Source organism: Argentina silus (assembly GCF_951799395.1).
Source record: "Argentina silus genome assembly, chromosome: 12".
NCBI lineage: Eukaryota > Metazoa > Chordata > Actinopteri > Argentiniformes > Argentinidae > Argentina > Argentina silus.
Window position 1 is genome coordinate 14,710,017 of NC_139666.1, and position 19,576 is coordinate 14,729,592.

The window sequence follows — 19,576 nt, forward strand, 5'->3', positions numbered from 1 at the left end:
TCAGTTCCCCCTAGTAGTTTCTCATTTTAAATCCCTTCGGAGACCCCAAACATCCATTGAGGGCGATGGCGGGTAATAAGTTTTGAGTCCGTAAAGTGAGGTTGAAACAGAAGCCTGTTATCACATCCGAGGCGCCTGACTCCTCCCACACACATCAGCGATAGTGTTCCACCCAGCAGTGATTCGCAGCGCAGTTTGTTTCACAAGTAGTCTAGAAACATCAAACATCTGTTACAGTTGCATGATTTGTTCGTGGCAAGATACATGTTAATCATATGAAAAGTTTTTACAATGTATCAACTTGGATTCAGTTATCTTCTTAGATAAAACAACTTTCACCCAACCCCACCTCCGCTAAATAAAGGCCCAAGAGCCTACAGTAGGTATCCTTATTATCTTATCATTTTTAATAAGAGGTCAAACACGGAATGGAAGAATTCACGTTTATTGTATGCCTAAATGTATGCTTTTTAAATAAAAAACATCACAATCCACAATAATGGAAACAATAAATAGGGGCCCATAAATGCCATTGAGAAGAATGCATTTCAGCCTGACCGCTATAATCATTGAATGATACGGCTTGCAATATGAGGTGTCAGTCAGTTGAGTTGTAGATGTGCCATTCTGTCAGCATCAATAAAGGACGACTGGTGGTAACGGTGACGAGAGGCAAAGTCCGCATTTTCCTCTGTCAGCTGCCTAGTTTCCATGCCGACTCCGGACAGAGAGGGTGTCACAACCATCTGGTCCCGAGGAGCAAACTCTCCCCTGAAAGTCACAAATACATCATCAGTTTTAAAATGATCATAATCATAATCAATTCAACATAAATGCTACATGACACTTCTACAAGCATAATTCCCTACCCTGAGGCTAGTGATAGCAGTCCCACAGAGGGTTCAGCATATCAAAAACAATTGACCTTGTGCATGGAAAGTTACAGTGTTGGGAGGCTCTCTCTTGTTGCTTGGCAGAGCTGATTCTGTGGGTATTTCCTGAATTGGCAGAGATAGCCAAACCTCTCATGAAGAAATCTTCATTTGAAGATAACACTGTGCTAATACATAACAATCATGGCAATCATCTATGCGTTCGGTCCTGAATATCATGGAACCTCTAGAGCTCAATTCATGATGAATTAACACACCTGCCAATGTTACTTAATGTTGACTTGAGCCATTTGAAAAAGCTGAAGCGAGCTGCAGCTCCTGTATAAAAACACGAAGAAACACAACCATACATTGAAAGAATTCTAAAGACACATGCACCAAGTCAAGCTGATCTAATGTTCTGCTGAAATGCTAAGATTCACCTCTCAACACAACAAGCAGAGAAAACCTGATAAAATCTGTACTTATGGTGTAAACCACAGCTAAAAGTAAAAATACATTATCTTTAATTAATATTGTAATTAAAATGTGTTCCTTTAGATAACTCTGCCACTCCAGAGTAAATAAATACTCTGATATACAGTATCGGTGTGTGACCGGTTAAACATTTTTTACATTTCACCAACCACAGCACCTATGACACAAGTGGCTTGCATTTTGGAGCTATGCCTCTGACTAAGTCTTGAATCAGGGGAGCAAAGTATGCCATTGTATGGGGATTGTATATCACACACGGTTGCAGAATCCTTTACTCAGCTATTCAAAAAATCCTGTGAAACAGCTGTGTGGCAAAGCTGTGCATTACTGAAGGCCTCAGCAGTGCCATTACAGCCTGGGACCATCATGTCATAACACAACAAATCAGGAGAAAACATGAAATGACCTAAATGCTTTGAAGTAAATTGACTGTATAAGCTATGTATATACTTAGGGTGGAAGAATGACTGAAAGTTTTGACTTGGATAGTCACCTATGGGAAGACCGGGGCTTGCTTTCCCAATGTAGAGGTAGAGGACCAGAGCAAACATTATATTTGCCAAGGCGTAGACCCACTGAATGACAAACATTATCACGATGGAGCATAACGCCTGCAGAGGTCAAAAATCAAAAACATTTATTCATGCACTCAAGTCACTCCTTATTCAAGTCACTCCTTGAAGGAGATACGGCACAGTAGGACAGAAATGTGATATGTTTAACTAAGTAACTTACACCAATCAAAGCGATCCAGTGGTTGCAGAACACGGCATAGAATGAATCAGGCATTGGTTTGATTCCTGACCCCTGATGTTCTGGTTTACACCGAGCACCTGTTTGATTTTTGAAAGGAATAGAATATAACCCAGAAATATATAAAGCTTCAAATCAAAGCATAGTAACGGGAGATAGGCTAAGCTTTAGAACAGCTCTATTGTGAAAGTCACTAATGTCCCTCAGTATCCCATGTAAAGCAGCTCACCAGTGCTCTGACTCTGTGACCCAGGTGGGTGATCTAGCTGTATGGAGCTTCGTCTGGAGAGGGGCTTGTCCTGTCTTACTTCACTAGGGTCAAGGCTTTGCTCTCCAGGTCTCTCCTGGGGGTGCACGGCCTCTCCTGGGGGAGTTGGATCCATCTCCTCCCCTCTATCATTAGCGAAGGTATTGCTGTTCAGATCTAACCCAAAGCTGTCCATCAACGTTTGCTTGGCAGGGGCCTTTGACTTCCTGACATTGCATCTCAGTCCTGGCACAGAGGCCTTTTCAGCCTCTTCTTGTCCAACACTGGGCAGGGGGAAGATCTGGTCCATATCCCTGGTGAACTCCAGCAGGGTTCCTGGTTTCTCCATGTCCCCCTCTGTCCCATAGCCTTGGTGCGTGACCGCCATCAGGGCCTTATAGTTCTGTCCAGAGGAGTACAGGCCAGTCCTCTTGGTCGAGCCAACCCTACTCTTCCTCACCTGGAGGTTGTATGTCATGGCCACGCTGAAGTAAGAATAGTCAATGAAGCTGTAGGTCAGCATGAAGTTGATGGTAACGATGGGGGCCAGGATATTCACCTGGCCGATGAAGATGAAGGCCATCGTGAGCAGGCTCGTCAGGCAGATAGCTGCTACTGGAGTCTTATTAGGCCCTTTCTGTTTAAGAAAGAGAGAGTGGAGAGATGACTGCAGCAGAATTGTATAAAAACATACAGCACATATAAAGCTAGTCATAAAACTAGTCATAAGTCATTTATTTGCAAAAAGGAAAACCTAATTCCTCAAACTTACTGTACAGTATCATACTGTAGTATATACAACACAGTAATACCACAATACAAACAATGCAAGATGACATTGGTCATTCACTCTGACATTTTTTACTGATGAGCTCCTCTTACAAAAATATTTTGTGTATAAACTGTTATTTTACTGTTTACTGTTAAGTGTCTTTAGCCTAGGCTGAGGCTGCTCTGACTGCAGCCACGGCTGAAATGCTGGTACGCTCTGGGCTGGCGTGGCTCCAGGCCAACCTAGGTCGGCACTGCCTGCCTCCCTTCCTGCGTTTGTTCTGAGGCTTTGATTTGGGGCTAGATGTCTAGGGCCTCATTCCAGCCTGCTGAGAGGTCAGACAGTACTGTGGGGCGTGGGGTCTGAGGAAGGGGGGTTGAGGGGTCAGGACGAAGTGAGTATGCAGTGTTTTGTAAGGCACAACTATTGCACTCAGTTCCCTCACTTCTTTGGACTTTACGTTGCAGAGCTATAATTAGGCCCTCCTCTCAGCATTTCCCATTGAACCCACCCACCACACCCTGACCCCAGACAGACAGATTGTGTTATAGTCACATGAGATAATTTGTAAAGTAGAAAATAATTTTCAGTTAAACCATCAGACAAACGATATGGTACCCCCTTGTTCATGTTCCAGCAATGGTGTACTGTACCAAAGACACATAGGTGCAGCATCGTAGTTCGAAAACATGCATTAGAAAACAAATAACTATTCAAGTACATGTGTATCAGAGAGGCCTGTGGTGTGCAGTGGACTGTTGTCTTAAAGTGAGAGTGATGACACTCCCTCATGTTTTCACTCAGTGGATCATCCACCCACCCCTTGTCCCAGGAAGCCTAGGGCAGGAATGACCCTCTCCTGGGCGATGCACTGGAGGATCCTGGGTGCTCCGTACAGGCCGCCCATACAGGAGGCCAGGGAGGAGATGTAGAGCCCCAGCAGAAACAGGAAACCCACCAAGGAGACCTGGGAAAAAAACAAACAGAGGGAAACAGTAGAGACGACTACACCCAGCTCAGTTCCGCTCAACCAACCCTTATGAAAACAGGTTAAAAAAAAGTGCCTAAGAATGTCTTTCTGCAAAAAGAATTTCATATAAGTTGTAATACATAAGGATTCTTGTAAATAACTTAGGCATATATGTACTGAATATTTGCTCTAAGGTCTACAGTATCTCTGCCCATCTGTTGTAGATATCTCATGGACACAACAGCATCATGGAGAGCCAACTCCCCTCCAAGCAACCCACCCACCCACTCCTGTGGCTCCACAGACAGCTGAACTGCACCCCCTGTCCAGTAGATCAACCCTGCACAGTACGCTCCCCCTCCTTACTGGGTGTAAGGACAGCTGTGAGCAGGCAGGGAGGGTGTAGGGGTCTGACCTCAGCTGGACTGGGTTCTCTCATTCCTCTCATTCCTCTCATTCACCCCAGTTGTACAAATGGCGTTCAGTGAATTAGGGTCAGTTAAGGGACCCATCAATAGTTAGGACCACTAAGATAGCACAAGCTGTTAACACTATAATACTGATGAACAGATATCCATTTGACTATCACATCTTTAGAATGTGAGGGGACATACAGTCAAAACATCAATACACACATACATTAAAGCATATTATTCCAACACTTCGTACAAGACCAGAATGTGTGACCGTACATGACATCAACTGAAAAGAAAATAAGTAACCTTTTCAAAAGGAACTTGACAGTGTGAGGGGAGCCCCTTGTGAAGCCTTTGAAATTGAATAGATGGAGTGGGTTTACCTTTTCCGCTATTAAGAAGTCGTACCGTAGTGCTTCTCTGGTACAGATAGCTCCTAGCAGGAAGACAAAGACTAGATACAGGAACCACCTGTGGATTCCAACAATACACCACAGCTTTTATGATCCGTGATCACACATCTCTCTCACTATTAATAGGAAGTTATGAAACACAACATCCAAAATGGTGGACGGCATATTGGGAGTGGATGGGAAGCAGAGATGAAGTCAGAAGTAACTAGGACACCTACGAGGTACAGACTGCAGCCAGGGTTCCCACAGGGATGTTGTGCTCAGGCCTCTGGAGATCAGAGCTCATGTTGAAGCCTGCCATCACACCTACACACCAGGACAGGAGTATTGGTTGTCATAGTCAATCAATCACAGATGAGTTTCTATTCCAAACCCTCCCTGTACAGTGGCCTCGTATTGCTTTCTATAAGGACATGAAGAGTATTATTATTATGATGAAGATTTCCATTGGAGAATCTAGAAAAGATGGACTGCACCAACACATTTGATTGGATCTAGGGCTGGATTCCTAGACACAGATTAAGCCTAATCCTAGACTAAAAAGCATCTTCAATGGAGATTCTCAAGGACAATTTAGTCCAGGACTAGGTTTAATCTGTGTCAGGCCTCTAATGTCTTCACCTTACTTTGGTGACAATAAGTGGGGTCAAAGGAGGAGAGTTGGCAAATTCACCTGTTGCAGCGGGGAAGAAAACCCCAAACACAGTGAAGAAGCCTTCTCCAGCTGTGTAGTCTGGCAGCAGGTTCTTGCTCAGAAGCTCCTTAGAATACCCAACAAAGCCATGCTCTGAAAAAAAATAAAAATAATAATAATATATATATATATATATATATATATATATATATATATATATATATATATATATATATATATATATATATATCCCAAAGGAATAAGGTGAACAGAGAAATTCTGCTTTAATTGTCATATTCACTACTGAGTAATACTGATTTCTCCACACTGGATTGGTATAAATCAAACCCATGCTCAACTCATATGTTTTTAACATCATGTGGGAAGGTGCACGTGCATAGTTCAGTGATAGGGTGGAGAAATGGTACGCAGCAATATACTGAGGTCTTTGAAACATTAGAGCATTTTAAATCCTACCTCGCTCCCTAATAGGTTCCATAGTAACTATTTTTGTCAGGCTGGACTCCAGAACTCTCCAGGGATCAGGCCAAAGGTGTCTGCTCCTGACAACCACAGACCCTTATGTAACTGTTCAGGGGGAGTACAACAGCATCCGCCTAGATGCGTGCAATCAAGAGGCCGGGGTTTGGTTCTCGGGAAAACTTGCCAAGTTCAATAGTGCTGTACTATGGATCTGACAGAGCGAGGTCTGGACAGGGCCTAGGGCGTGCTCACAGGCAAACACAACAAGCTTCAAACAGGCGCCAGAAGAACATTAGTACTGAAAGCACGAGGAGATGTCACCATCGTGCTGGACAGTCAGGACAAGACTGATTTATTCACACCAAGTGGTGTTTGAGTTGTGAAACTTACTTTGGAGCATAATGTTGAATATTTCAAGTAACAGTCACTCAACATGGCAAAATATAATGAAAAGTTACCATTAATAGGAGGTTGAGATACAGTACGTGTATAGTGAATATGCAGCAAGAGAGGTCTGTGCTGGTGGGGCCAAGGTTTAATCCTGAGGGTAAAATCTGAAGGGCCCGCCTATGTTAGAACATGAACCATTTCCCCCTTGGTTATCTTGCGATGGGAAAGAATGTGTTCTCTCTGATTAATGACATGTTTATCCGAAAGGAAGTCGCCACCCTTTTCAGAAGCTCAGCCGGTTCCAAGTCCAGAAGAATGAAACAGAGAGAGAGAGGCACCCCATGTTCTCATTTTCATACTAAACAAAGTTGGCTGATGCACTGGCCCTGCTTTTTCTGAGAAAGGCATCTACAGTATAACAAGGTAAACATTTAAAAAAAAAAAAAAAAAAAAAAAAAGCTGAATTGCTGTATAGCAATCACTGTCTCCTGTGAGAATCAAAGTGGAGTTAAAGACAAGCGTCCAGTGAGAAGCATTAGCATTCTTCTACAGTGACTGACCCGGTGAGACCACCCTCTATCCAAACAATAATAGGCCTAATGTTACTCTACGTCTGCTTCATTTCTGTGGTGGTAGAATGTCCATGAACAGCAGGTTCCCCACCCTTAATATAACATAATGGTGAGCAGCCCAGTACAAGTCACAGCTCTTCCCACTCAGAGCATTCATGCAAACTGGTCACAAGGTAAATAAACCTGCCTGAATTCAATACAGACAAGTATGTTAACAGACCATCTAATCTGTTTATAGTGAGTGACATTCACACTTCAGATAGAGAGGTGTGTACAGAGACAGAATTAGTGTTGTGAATGACCCCTGATGTCCCCACTTTTTCAGCAGTCACCACAAGCCATATTTCATGGGAGGAGCTGATCTGATGATTGGGAGAGATTCATATTATCACAGGAAGGGATGATGTGGTGGTCTCAAGAGCAGTGCTCAGATCTAGTTCCGGCCTTTTTTTTCTTTGTCATTGTCCAAAAATGTGCTAACACCCTAAACCCCAAACCATGAAGCATATTACAGTTTCCTATTCAATCTGGAAAAGGATTTACATGAAGATTGGAAGTCTCACAGCGGATGAGAGGTGGTCAGATTGTGTTCTACACACGGAGCAACAGCAGTGGTGTCATTGTACTGTATGTGCAAATAGTATTCCTTCATGAGATAAACATTACAATTCTAGAAGTCAAGCTTACTCATGCATCATTGTCTAACGCAAAAACTCTTAGACAGGAGAATAGAGAATATTCCTTACATTAGTTTCATATTACTTTCCTTGAAATCTCAGTCTCAGACTATTCTATACCACGTGAGACCACACTACCGCAGGAAGGACTTGTCAGAATACATCATTAAACAGTTGGGAAGGAAGAACTATCACCCCACAAATCTAAAATGGGCTCTAGTTTAAACAGTTAGGCGTATTCCCACTAAACTCATAATGACATTTCCACACAGAATTTAGATCAAAGTGGAAGGATAACTTCGCAGGAATGTTAAAGAGAAATTTAGTAGATGTTTCAAATATATTCATATTTCACTGAAAAGTTATGCCTTTGGTTATACACTGTGCTGCTTCTGAAGTCTTCCATGGAGACAACCCTTTGCTCCCCAGTTGGCCTTGACTGATTAAAAGTGTTATCAAACTATAAACACATCTGCACAGCAGCTCCTTTTTCCTGCTGCCACTGGCAGGTAACCAGGCCATACGGCGCCTGCCCAGCCTAGGCTAGGGACCCGATGGCTTTCTGCCAACCATGAGGTCACCCCAACACAGCAACTCTTAATTGGAAAAACCTGGGCAATCCATTGCCTGGTTCTCCCTAGCCCACAACATGTGGGCCTATGCCAGTTCTAGGAAGGAGGAGATTGTTAGGGATGAGAGGTTTGGAGACACATGGGCAAAGCAGGGGGAAGGTTTCGGCTTCATGAACCAACCCCCACAATTTGCTAGCGTTCCTTGTGGTTTGTTGGAGAAAACTCTTCGGGAACACTTTGCTTTCCCCCTGGACAGGAAGTTGATAATCAGTGAGAACAGGAAGAGCAGGAATCGACTTCCTGAAGGCAAAATAATACATTCTGGCTTTGTCAAACAAGCAAAAAAAAACTTTTCCTTGTCACAGAAAAACTACTGGGTAAACAGTGAACGAGACTTAGCATCAAACCTGCCGAGATGATGCAGTATCTTTGTCTACAAGCCACACACACACACACACACCTTGAAACATCTACCTGTTTTCATGGCATAAAATAAAAATAGCATTGAAATAATAGTTATGGTTTGACAACATACATCTGTGTTGATGAATGCATAACAAGAATGTGATTATTCTTGCTATGGCAAAATACACTGCATTGATTGGATGTGGAACTTCAGAGTGCATTAATGACATAATGATAATCAAATGTGAGAGCATTTAAAAGGAGATAATTATGCTAGAAAAATGCACTGCCTATTAGTTAGAGTATACAGAGTGTACTGGTTATAGAAGTATGTACTGTATGCAGTAAATAAGGAACCACAGGATATATAATGCCACAGTGACATCTACTGGATAGAACAGGTCATTGAATCTAATAAGTAAAGGACTGCTTATGAGATCCAAACCACCACTATGCAACTTCTGTTCTGAGACTTCACTCTATGGGCCATTCTATAGGTTCAATAAACAGAACGGCCCATTTTATAATTATTAGAATACATGTCACACATACCTGGGTTGAGGTGGGAGAATGTCCCAATAACAAAGTCCAGTGTGGAGACAGCCAGCACAGCCAGCAGCAGCAGCTGCAGTCGGACGATCCACTTGACCCCAGCCAGGTTGATGCCCAGCAGGCCCAGCAGAACAGCCACAGACATCCCCCTGACGGCCCACTCACTCTGCAGGGTCAGAAGCTGGACGATGGACTCTGAAAACCCTGTGATGTACATGGCTCCTGCCACACACTGTCAAAATGCAAACAATGTGATAGCCCCATAGAAGCACTCACGCACGCGCACACGCACGCATACATGCACACGCACACACACTCACCTGGCCGAAAACATACAGAAGACCCACAGTCCCTCCGACCCTGCCTCCCAGGACAGTGGATATCATCGAGTAGACTCCACCATTGCCGACAACACAGCGCTCGCATACTCCAATCCCGGACATCACTGTTACCAGGGCCACAAGCACCACGACAGATACCAGGAGCATACCTAACAACACACCTGTGTTCCCCTGACATTACCAAAAGAAAAAAACAAAATCTCATAAAATTGGATATGGAAGAGGTCCTTGTGGGTTCTTTAGTAGCTCAGATGTGCCCTAGTGTCATTCTCTTATTGTATACAATTTACTCACTCACTCACCACAAGCCAGCCAGTACGCAGGAATAAGACTACGCCAAATATGTTGATCATGCAGGTGGTGAAGACCCCGTCCCATGTGCCAAAGAGGACTGGCTCCCAGACGAACAGCTTTACCCTCCACCATGGCTGAGTGTGGTGTTGGGACCCCTGCCCAGTGGGTCCATAAACAGATATTATCTTTTTTTTGTTTTCTTTTTACTTGCTGTGAAGCAAGAATGCAGGAATGACAGAATGCAGAGGCTTTTAGAAGTTCACTGCAACAGGAAACAGTTGTAACAAATACACAAAATTACCTGTGCGTTCTCGTGGAATAGATCCTGGACGTGTGGGACTTTGCTGGCACCGGCCCTAGACTTGAGAAGTTCAGATCCGTCCTCAAAGTCAGACCTATGAACAGTCCAGCCAAAAGGCAGGGCCTCCATGCCAACTGGTTTGATAAAACTTGTCCTTGCTCCAGTTCCTTAGAGTGCATGGGTGCTAGGTAAGAGGGTAGACGAGTCGCAATGTTGTGTTGAGTTTTAAATTGTAATTCACCTTGAACAATGTCACCAATGTAAATGTTACTCCTACTTTGTGTATTCATTAACCTTCCCAGGAGAATATTGGTGGAAAATATTAACAGAGAGCCTATGCAGTGCACACCTAAAGGTTACAGACTAAATGTGTATAATATGAATCTGTTGAGATGTTCTTTGGAAATACATTCAAAATATTTGAAGAGGGAAAGTTAATTACCCTGCCTAGAATCAAACAGAGGTGTGTCATCTGAACACGGACACCCGGATGCGACAGGTGTAACAATGCGTGGGTCGATTACTCTGCACCACGTGCCAATACATAGGTGGGGTAAAGGACAGTCGAATTCAACTTAGCAAATTGTGGAATCATTTTACATTGTAACAAATTACTGACTCACTCCTCAGTATCGAAATAATATTAACTTAGTCCACAACAAACAGTTATATTCACCTGGCATAACAGACAATTGCGTAGTTCTCGCTAAGTATTTTGAACCTTTCCAATCAATAAACCCCTAAGCTTGCTGTAAATGTAAAAGCAGCAGTCAATCAGCGCAGATCTGTAATCAGTCCTCCTCCTACACAATGTATTGGCCTTACCAAATGAAATCAAATTTAAGCAGACAATAATTATTGCTTTACCTGCTCAGAAAAAGTGCGATCTCATCTGACGTCCAAAATACTGTCAGCAAAAACAGCTCTCTGAAAAGTATATATTCAAAATGCCAGCTCAATTACTGTTATTCTGTGATGTACAAGTATCCAACCTGTGATATGTCAAGTGGGTTGGGTGCTTGTTACACATTATTATAATGCTACGTGTTCCACAAACGTCAGTAAGTAAATGTTTGTTTTGACCAACGCCACTAAAGGTGTTGACAAAAGGTCTTGTTAGTTTTGGCCAACCTTGAATTGGGCACTTGGCAGCAATCGTATTATTTAGCAATATTATTTGTCTGTTTTATAGAATAATCTTCTGGAGAAAAGTAATCAAATCTCATATATTGCCTTATATTAGAACTGAGATTACAGACGTTCTGATTAGGATGTTTGGATCATTCTAGTGGTCTTCAATTAGGCCTCCATGTACAAAAAGAAAGTAATACTGTAGCCTAGAATGATTTTTATTTGGAAGGACATAATAACACACAACGATCAAAAACCAACAATTGAATCAGATTTTTTACAAATCATAATATATTGCATAAACCTAATAGTACTTTATAGAAATTAATCATCTACAGTTAAAGCAATATATATTAATAAAACGACCAGTTCACTCGAACAAACAACTTAGAGACCATGCAAATCAACCTTAATCTTGCCTTTGATCAATCACCTCTACAAAGTGGAATAATTTGTTAATTAATTACTTGACTAACAATTGGTTTAGTATCTCCTTCTTTAGTTCAATGATAAAAAAATGTGAAAATCTAAGAGTCAAAAATAACTCTGTCTCAAGGAGGAAAATGTTGTCCATCAGTGCCTAAGAATCGAATAATGACTGCATGACATACAGAAGAGCCTTTTTACAAGCAACATTACATGTCTCCAAAAATAGAACCACGTTTTTATCAAAAAGTTACATTTAGACATTTTTGCCACACTGATCAAACAAGTTTCATCATCTCCAGCTTATACAAGGACACTTACGGCCAGTTTATGGATAGAGGTTACATACAAAAAAAAATGGTAGGTCTGTAGGTGGTGATGGTGTTAAATTTGTTGCTTTTCCAAGTCCAGTTTGGGCAGAACCTTCAGTTCCGTTTGAACTATGTTTCCCATCTCAAAGTGGAGTATATTTCAACTGGACAGGGACTGATACTATAGAAGTGGTTTCAATCTCTCATTGAAGATAGTCAGAAATATGCATGCAACTACACTGTGCTTTTGAAAGTGCTTTTACTGGAGGAGTTCTTGCTGGATGGACACTTAAACCATGCAATATTATCAGATAACCATCTGGGTAACTGTGCCCACAGTAAGGAAGTGCAAACAACAACAACAAACTGATAATACCACATCTCATTTACTAAATATACCGACATTTCAGCTACATCCCACATAATGATATGCCATGACCATTAATGAACTGTTAATTTGTGAGAGGTAAGACTGTGAAAATTATAGTCCACTCTATAATACAGTAACTACTCTTTCTTGTAAGGGTGGAGGGATCCATTTACTGTGGTCAAAACCCTACCCTGGGGCTGTTTGAAGAAAGTCATGGTGGCACAGCAAGGAAGATGGGTGCATTTACCGGAACATGAAAATGCATTAAAAAGTGTTCTGATGACAATGTGTCCATAAAACATCTTTCACAAATCCCCACTCATGAATACCATTTTTTTCAAAGCTGAAAATACACAAAAGTAAAAATATACAACTTATTTACAGCAGAGAACGTCCTATACATTCTAGAGGGAATGTTCACAGAGGAGAGTAGTTGTTTGATTCTGTCCCTGATTGTCAGAAGAAATGAAAGTGGAGGAACTTGCAGTCAATATAAAAACATTATTTTGACATAAGATAATCTGATGCTATTACATAGCAAAATTAAAGGCAATACAAAAACAGAAATATACACTTTGAATTTCATTTCCTGTTCTAATGTGGCTGCTATTGAGTTATGCTTCACAAGCAATACATACAGTAGCGTTCTGTTAGAACTAACGCAATAAACCAAACCATGAAAAAAAAAAAAAGATTCAAATTCAGATAAAAATAAATAAATCTCAATCCATTTACCTTGAAAAGGAGGAGAATAAGCACTGCCCAACAATGGAGAACTAACCAAATGTGATGTGTGTTTGTGTGATATAGTCAAATCTTTAGCAGGAAACAAACATGTGATTTCGCAAGACTAATTCTGAGGATAAGCACTTTTTTGGGGCAAGAATAACGATTGTATTAACATGGGAAAGCATTGTCCAATACACAATGTGAGTGCTAACAGTTAATCAGAACATATGTGACAAAACAAGATATTGGGGAGAAAAATGAAGTGATCAGTTTAATGCCTGGGCTAAAATATGAGAAAGAGCTACTCAGACTACATGAAGTGCTGAGAAAAGTGTAAAAGATTCTACTCTTACAAAATGAGTTGAGTAACTGATAGCTTATACCATAGTTCAGAAAGTGCGAATTGGACTAGTTATTTTCATTGACCGTCACCAAAAAAAGAATGAAAACATAAGAACATACAGTAATGGCAGGAGATCTTTGAAAAGGCACTGATGAAAACTAATACTTTGACGTGCAAAATGTATTTTTTTCTTCACATTTCACAATATAACCATATTAAGATGTTAAATCTGAAATTCGCTTACAATCATTAAATCATTGGGGAAAGTTTCTCCTCACTTACAGTCCATTGTGAAAACATTACTTAAAGCATAACAATAATATTTAAACTCATATTTGTTTGTGGATTTGTCCTGGGTATTGAAAACAATACATTTCAAGCAAATGCTGTTGATTGATGATATACAGTACTAGATTCCATACCATCAACCATACAATCTGCTAAATTTACCAAAGGGGAAACCCACTCTTACAATAGAGTCAGATTCAATAGGAAAGTTAACATGACGAGGGTGTTTAACAAGCAGTGGGACAAATGTCTCACTTGATTAAGCGTAAATTAATTTCCAATAATTATTATTTATTTTTTTAATTAGTTGAATTTTTCTGAGAGAAAAACAGCCAACGATGAGATAAAAATTCCTAAAAGCAGTTACTATACAAGATAAGCAGATAGCATGTTTATGAGGGTCAAATCTTGGTAAAATACAAGACAAATATTTGCTTGATTGTGCAAGAAAAAGATGAGAACACATGATTAACTTTGAGCAGAAAATTAAAATACAGATATATAATGAAATTAATATAAAAATGATCAGAGTGAATATTCCACCAAACCCTTTGCTTTATACTTTGGTTGACCACCATTCATAATTTACATTCTGCTTTGCCCCTTGAGTGCTTTTTCAGCCACTTTCCATTTCTTTTCATATTTTCTTTTTGGAAAAGTGCTTAACATATCTTTTTCCATTTCTATGATTCACACATTTTGAAAGTAATAGAACAAAAAAGGTTATTTTTCTATTGTTCAATCACAATGCCTTGAGCAACAGTCACCTTTGTGGAGTGACCTATTTTGGCAGAACAGAGGACGTGGATATAAAGTGCCTTTCAAATGATTGCAGAAATAAAATGTTCATTATTTTCCCCCTCACCCGAACGTTTGACTGGGTGTAACATCTGGGGAGGAGTTCAGTTGAGATCGTGTCTCAGTCAGGGGGAATTCTGAAAAGTCTGTGCCATGACCTCTGAGACTGACTTGTCCATTGGCAATTGTAAATTGGGAGGAGATTCCAGATCGTGATGTCTGGAAGTGAGATCTGAAGTTCTGATCAAAGGTGCTGATTTGAAAAGTCTGAAGCATCCCTTGAGCGTCAGCCTTTTTTGAGGATGTAACTTGCTCTAGAAAGTCTTCAGTTGGAGACACCGCAGAAGGGGTGGTTTCATCGCCTGAAAATGAAAATGAGTCCTGGGAATCCCCCACAAGAAGTCCAAAGTGGGGTTTCTCCAAAGTGGACCTTAGGGGAGAGTTCATCCCCGACCTAAACCTGCTAGGGGAAGGGAACTGTTTTTCTGTGGAAAACAATGGCTGGCCGGAGAGGCTGGGGCTCTCCGTTACAAGAGTAAGACTCTGATTGCTCAGGTAAGTATCGTTCTGACTGGTCCTCTCCAGTGCTTGCTGGAGGAACTTTGAATACTCCTGAAGAAGGCTAGCCTTCTCTGCTGGTGGGGCCTGGGCACTGGCCCCCAGGCTCTCTACTGGGCTGCTCTCAGACACATCAGAGGAGTTGATGGATATGCTGGAGGTCACCTCTGTGTCTGCAACACTGAAGGAGATATCTGGCTGACCATTGGCTTTGTTTGAGTAGTGGTCAAGTAGAGTCTGAAGAACCTCATCTGGGAGCACATTCTTATCATGGTTTGACTTGATCTCAATGTTGAGGGGCTGGGGCTCCAAAATAGTAGCAGGGACAGTTTCATCAATGACGCTAGCCACTGCGGCTTGTGTAACAGAAGGCTGCGATGCAATGCTGCTTACATTCAGGGCATAATCCCGGCTATTATTTGCTAGAGCAGCCTGCAGATACCTCTTCTTCTTAAGAAACTGCATGGCGTCATCATAATTTGTGCTGCTTGTTGCTGGTTTGGTCTGTCCTCCTTGGAGGGAGTCGACAGGCTCCAAGTCAGAGTTGCTCTCCACATCTAGAATGCCTTGTTTGTCTACTATCTCAAATGTGTATCTAGTGACTTTGTTCTCTTCAAAAGAGGCCAAAGGGGACAGACTCTGAGGTGGTTCAGTGGATTGCTTAAGACTCCTCTTTGGGACTTTCTTCAGGACCAGCTTAGGGGGATAGATTTCTTCAGAAGGTATCTCACCACCAATGCGGCGGCTGCTTGACGAGTCAGGAAGTTCCACAGAATAATCCGCTACCACATACTCGTCTTTGACCTTGGAAGAAACGGCAAAGAGAGGTAGACATTCTACTTTACTTGGTCTTTGCTCTACCTTCTCCTCACTGCCGACAACAGTGACTGCATCTTCTTCAATTTGGGTGGTGGCAATTGAGCCTTGAGACTTGTTTGAGGACTTATGGCGTTTTTTCTTCGGCAGTGTGCACTCTTTGGCAGGAAAAGAGAAGCCCAGAGATTCTGTGTTGCGTAAGAGTCCATCTTTCCCTGCAGCTTTGTGGGCTTTCCTGTCCTTACTCTCGTGGCACATGCGTCTGTGCTTCAAAACCCGATCAGTTCTGGAGAAGTACTGTGGGAACAAAGCAGAAGGCATGTTTGGAAAACGTATAAAAGTGACAATGTTCTGATTTTATAATAATTTATAAAATCACAAATTTTAGAATTTAGTTAAAAGATAGGTAACTATTAGTTTATTGATCTTCTTTGAATAAATCAGAAACAGTTCTGACCCATTTACTAAGAGTGTGTGATTATCACTTTGGTGTTGGGGGAACCAAAATGTGGCTTGCTCTAATCCTGCGTGTATTAAAATAAATCTAGCGCACAGGGTAATACATTTAGTGCTACATTTAGAGGATTAGAGGAAGCCACCTTTTACTAACCCCAGAACCAAGTGATGATAACACACTTTAAATACATGGGTTATGAAGACCATCCCAAACCATAATAACAAAAAACATCCTTTTGGTCCCTTTAATGTAACTTAATTTTTCACCCAAAACAAATCCCACCTGATGGCAGCAGTCACATTGATAGGGCTTTTCTCCGCTGTGGGTCCTTTTGTGTCTCTCCATATGGTATTTCTGAATGAACCTCATTCCACACTCATCACAGCGAAAAGGTTTCTCACCTGGAAAAGAAAAGGAGAAAAGAAAAGAAGGAAATAGAGAACAATATTTCATAATACAATGCACAGGATCACTGAATTTGCCAGTTAACATTCATATGAGAGCTGTTTGAAGTACAAGGGGGAAGATATCAATATTTCTTAATTTTCATATGGGACATTATGGCATATGGGCAATTATAGTGGTTCTTTTCCACTCATCTTCCTGTGAATCTTAATTAACACCCTGTATTTGACGTTGTTGTTGTGCTGCCATAGTTCAATCATAGCTGCGTGGGGTATTCTCTTACCAGTGTGAATCTTCTCATGTCTCTGAAGAAGATATTTCTGAATGAAGCGCATATCACACTGGCTGCACTGAAATGGCTTCTCACCTGAAACAAAGCCAGAGAAAGGAAAGGCAAATCATTTCACCCAAAGGTTAGGAGGCAGTCAATATAACAGACAACAAATAGTTATTGAGGGCATTTCATTTCAGCCAAGAGACATGAAAGAGAGATCAAACCAGTGTGAATGAAGACATGTCTTTGTAGATGGTAGTTGGTTCGAAAGGCTGCGTTGCAGTGATCACACACATGACATTTTGGACTCTGGAGACCTAGTGACCCATCATCGTTGATAGTCAGAATCTGATGGGGGGGGGGGGGGGGGGGGGGAATGGGAAACATACAATTGATTAATTCTGAACTATCATAATACAGTTAAATATAAGCTTTAGTTGATTGTTAAAATGCTGAATTTATAAACCTGTAATAAATGTATTAATCTGCACCTTGGCAGGAGAGCGCTGCTTTCTTTTCTTCTTCTTGTGACACTCTGTGAGGTCCCGGACTTGCTTTCTCTCTTTTTTTGCATGCATAAGTGGATTGGAAAGCTTAATCTCTTGCTTGATGCTCACCTGCAAAACATTAGATGAGGGAATTCATTTTATGAATTACAAGACTGATCTGGCGCTACACATGCCGCAAAAGTAGACAGACGATATGGACTCACAGGCATGTGGAGCGTGCATGGCAGTTTGTGGGAGAGTCGCTGAGGGCCCACTTCTGCATCATTCTTCACTGTCTCCTCATGTACCATCAGATCGTCAGGAGGGATGAGGTCGTGTGAGACCAGTGAACCCCCTGTAAGGTCTTCGTCTTCATCTTCATCATCATCATCATCATCACCATCCTCCTCTGCCAATAGGGGGTGGTGGGCTAATGCCCGCTCTCCGAGGGTCATCACCACTAAACCCCCACCCCCTACCCTCCCATCCACTCCTCCACTGCACTTCAGCAGCATCCCTTCAATTTTCTCATCAATGTTCATCTTTATCAGAGGGCCCGTGTGTCTGTAAGAGCAAGAGGAACCAACAGTCAAAGACTGACAAAACAGTTTTGTTCAGAATTGGTCATTACTATATCGTGCTATTTAAAAAAAAAAAAAAATGTGTCAGCTTCTGAGCCACAGCTCCATGTATCAGTGTAATTTATATTATGTGTCAGCTCAATCAGACCAACTAAACTAGCTTGCAGTAAAAGAAAGGACTGTCGTCGCCAACACTCAGGTTAATCTAGACAAAGGTTTATCTTGACTACCTTCTCAAATATGTTTGACTAGCTAGCTGCAACGTTAGCTAGGCCACAGTTCGCGACGTCAGCCTACATAACACAGGACTAGAGTCTCAGTATCACAGTCGATTACTGGCATGGCTTGCAATTACATATTGCCATAAGATTGCTAGCTGCTTGGATAGCTATGTAGACTTATTGTAGTAACTGAACTTACTGCCAAGCTGCCAAGCAAAGAAACACAGTGCAGTTGTGAGCTGTTTGTCTGCAACTAGTGGTGGTAGCTTAGCTAGCTGTCAACTTGTAGCTTGCATGTAGCTAATTCAGCTGCAGGCTATAGTCGCAAGTTAGCTAGCTAGCTGTCAACTTGTAGCTTGCATGCAGCTTGATAGATACTAGCCAGAAAAATGTATTTGCAATGCATAACGTTGGCTAATAATAGCCAGAAAGCTAGCAAACTACTAGCTAGCTCTGGGTAGAGATGTCAGCTACGGAGGCCTAATCAGTGTCACACAACAACAAGAATCTGCTGGTTAGCTAGCGAGTAGCACAAGTACCTAGCTAGCTAGCTAACAACATGCAGATGTACTGACTGATACGTCTATGCTCGAACACAAAGTGATGCAGAACAATAACTGTTCTCAACCAACTATGCAGTTTACCTCTTTAGTTTTGCGTTTTTCACTAAAGCCGTTTTGTTGTCATCATGGTTATCTTCGAAAGAGTAGGCCTATCTTTTGGCTGCGCCGACCGATAGAAACAACATTGCATTCGGGCTGACTGCGGAATGTGCTGTCTTCTTTGCCAAAAGTGGGTGGTTGTCGCCACCTGGTGAAATAAAGTGTTACTGCAGAACAGGTAATACTGTGTGGGTGCTCTGTGAGCAGAACGCGCTTATAATAAGACGATCATATAGTGTCCCAGATTAATTGTGCTCGTGACACAGACATCAAAGCATATAGTCACTAGGGATGGGCTCCATGTGGATCATACAGTGTTTGACTACAGGCCATTTCATTTGTACGCCGAAGACCAGATCATTTTTGCTATATCTATTCTGACCACCGACCATGTGGACCATGGGAGTAGCCTAACTTCCAATAATATTCAAATTGCAGTAGCCTATGATAGGCTAATATCCAGATCAGACCACATTATTCCTATAAATGTACCTCATTGCTTACATTTACATGATCCTGTTGTAAAAAGGCTAGATGATATGCTCGTATGTCTTTA

The 19,576-nt window shown here is 41.6% G+C and overlaps 2 protein-coding genes across 4 annotated transcripts; both read right to left on the reverse strand.

The window, feature by feature from the left end:
- Nucleotides 1–443: 443 nt before the first annotated feature.
- Nucleotides 444–11,146, reverse strand: slc12a8 (solute carrier family 12 member 8). 3 transcript variants are annotated; one of them, XM_083682325.1, is made up of 15 exons: nt 11,030–11,146; nt 10,605–10,687; nt 10,163–10,346; nt 9,870–10,016; nt 9,547–9,738; nt 9,227–9,458; nt 5,615–5,728; nt 5,160–5,247; nt 4,912–4,999; nt 3,963–4,109; nt 2,353–3,007; nt 2,106–2,203; nt 1,864–1,981; nt 1,151–1,211; nt 444–771 (listed from the first exon to the last, which is right to left on the reverse strand). In XM_083682325.1, exons 3-15 carry the CDS (start codon nt 10,289–10,291, stop codon nt 603–605), a joined length of 2,238 nt encoding a protein of 745 aa, XP_083538451.1. In that variant the 5' UTR covers nt 10,292–10,346; nt 10,605–10,687; nt 11,030–11,146; the 3' UTR covers nt 444–602. The 3 variants fall into 3 exon arrangements, with proteins under 3 accessions (XP_083538451.1, XP_083538452.1, XP_083538453.1); XM_083682326.1 differs by lacking the exon at nt 10,605–10,687 and having other exon boundaries at nt 11,030–11,143; XM_083682327.1 differs by lacking the exons at nt 10,605–10,687; nt 11,030–11,146 and having other exon boundaries at nt 10,163–10,351.
- A 1,248-nt stretch (nt 11,147–12,394) lies between these two features.
- Nucleotides 12,395–19,116, reverse strand: znf148 (zinc finger protein 148). The gene is made up of 7 exons (XM_083682255.1): nt 19,003–19,116; nt 17,781–18,120; nt 17,560–17,685; nt 17,293–17,416; nt 17,078–17,161; nt 16,672–16,790; nt 12,395–16,229 (listed from the first exon to the last, which is right to left on the reverse strand). Exons 2-7 carry the CDS (start codon nt 18,096–18,098, stop codon nt 14,622–14,624), a joined length of 2,379 nt encoding a protein of 792 aa, XP_083538381.1. The 5' UTR covers nt 18,099–18,120; nt 19,003–19,116; the 3' UTR covers nt 12,395–14,621.
- Nucleotides 19,117–19,576: the final 460 nt, after the last annotated feature.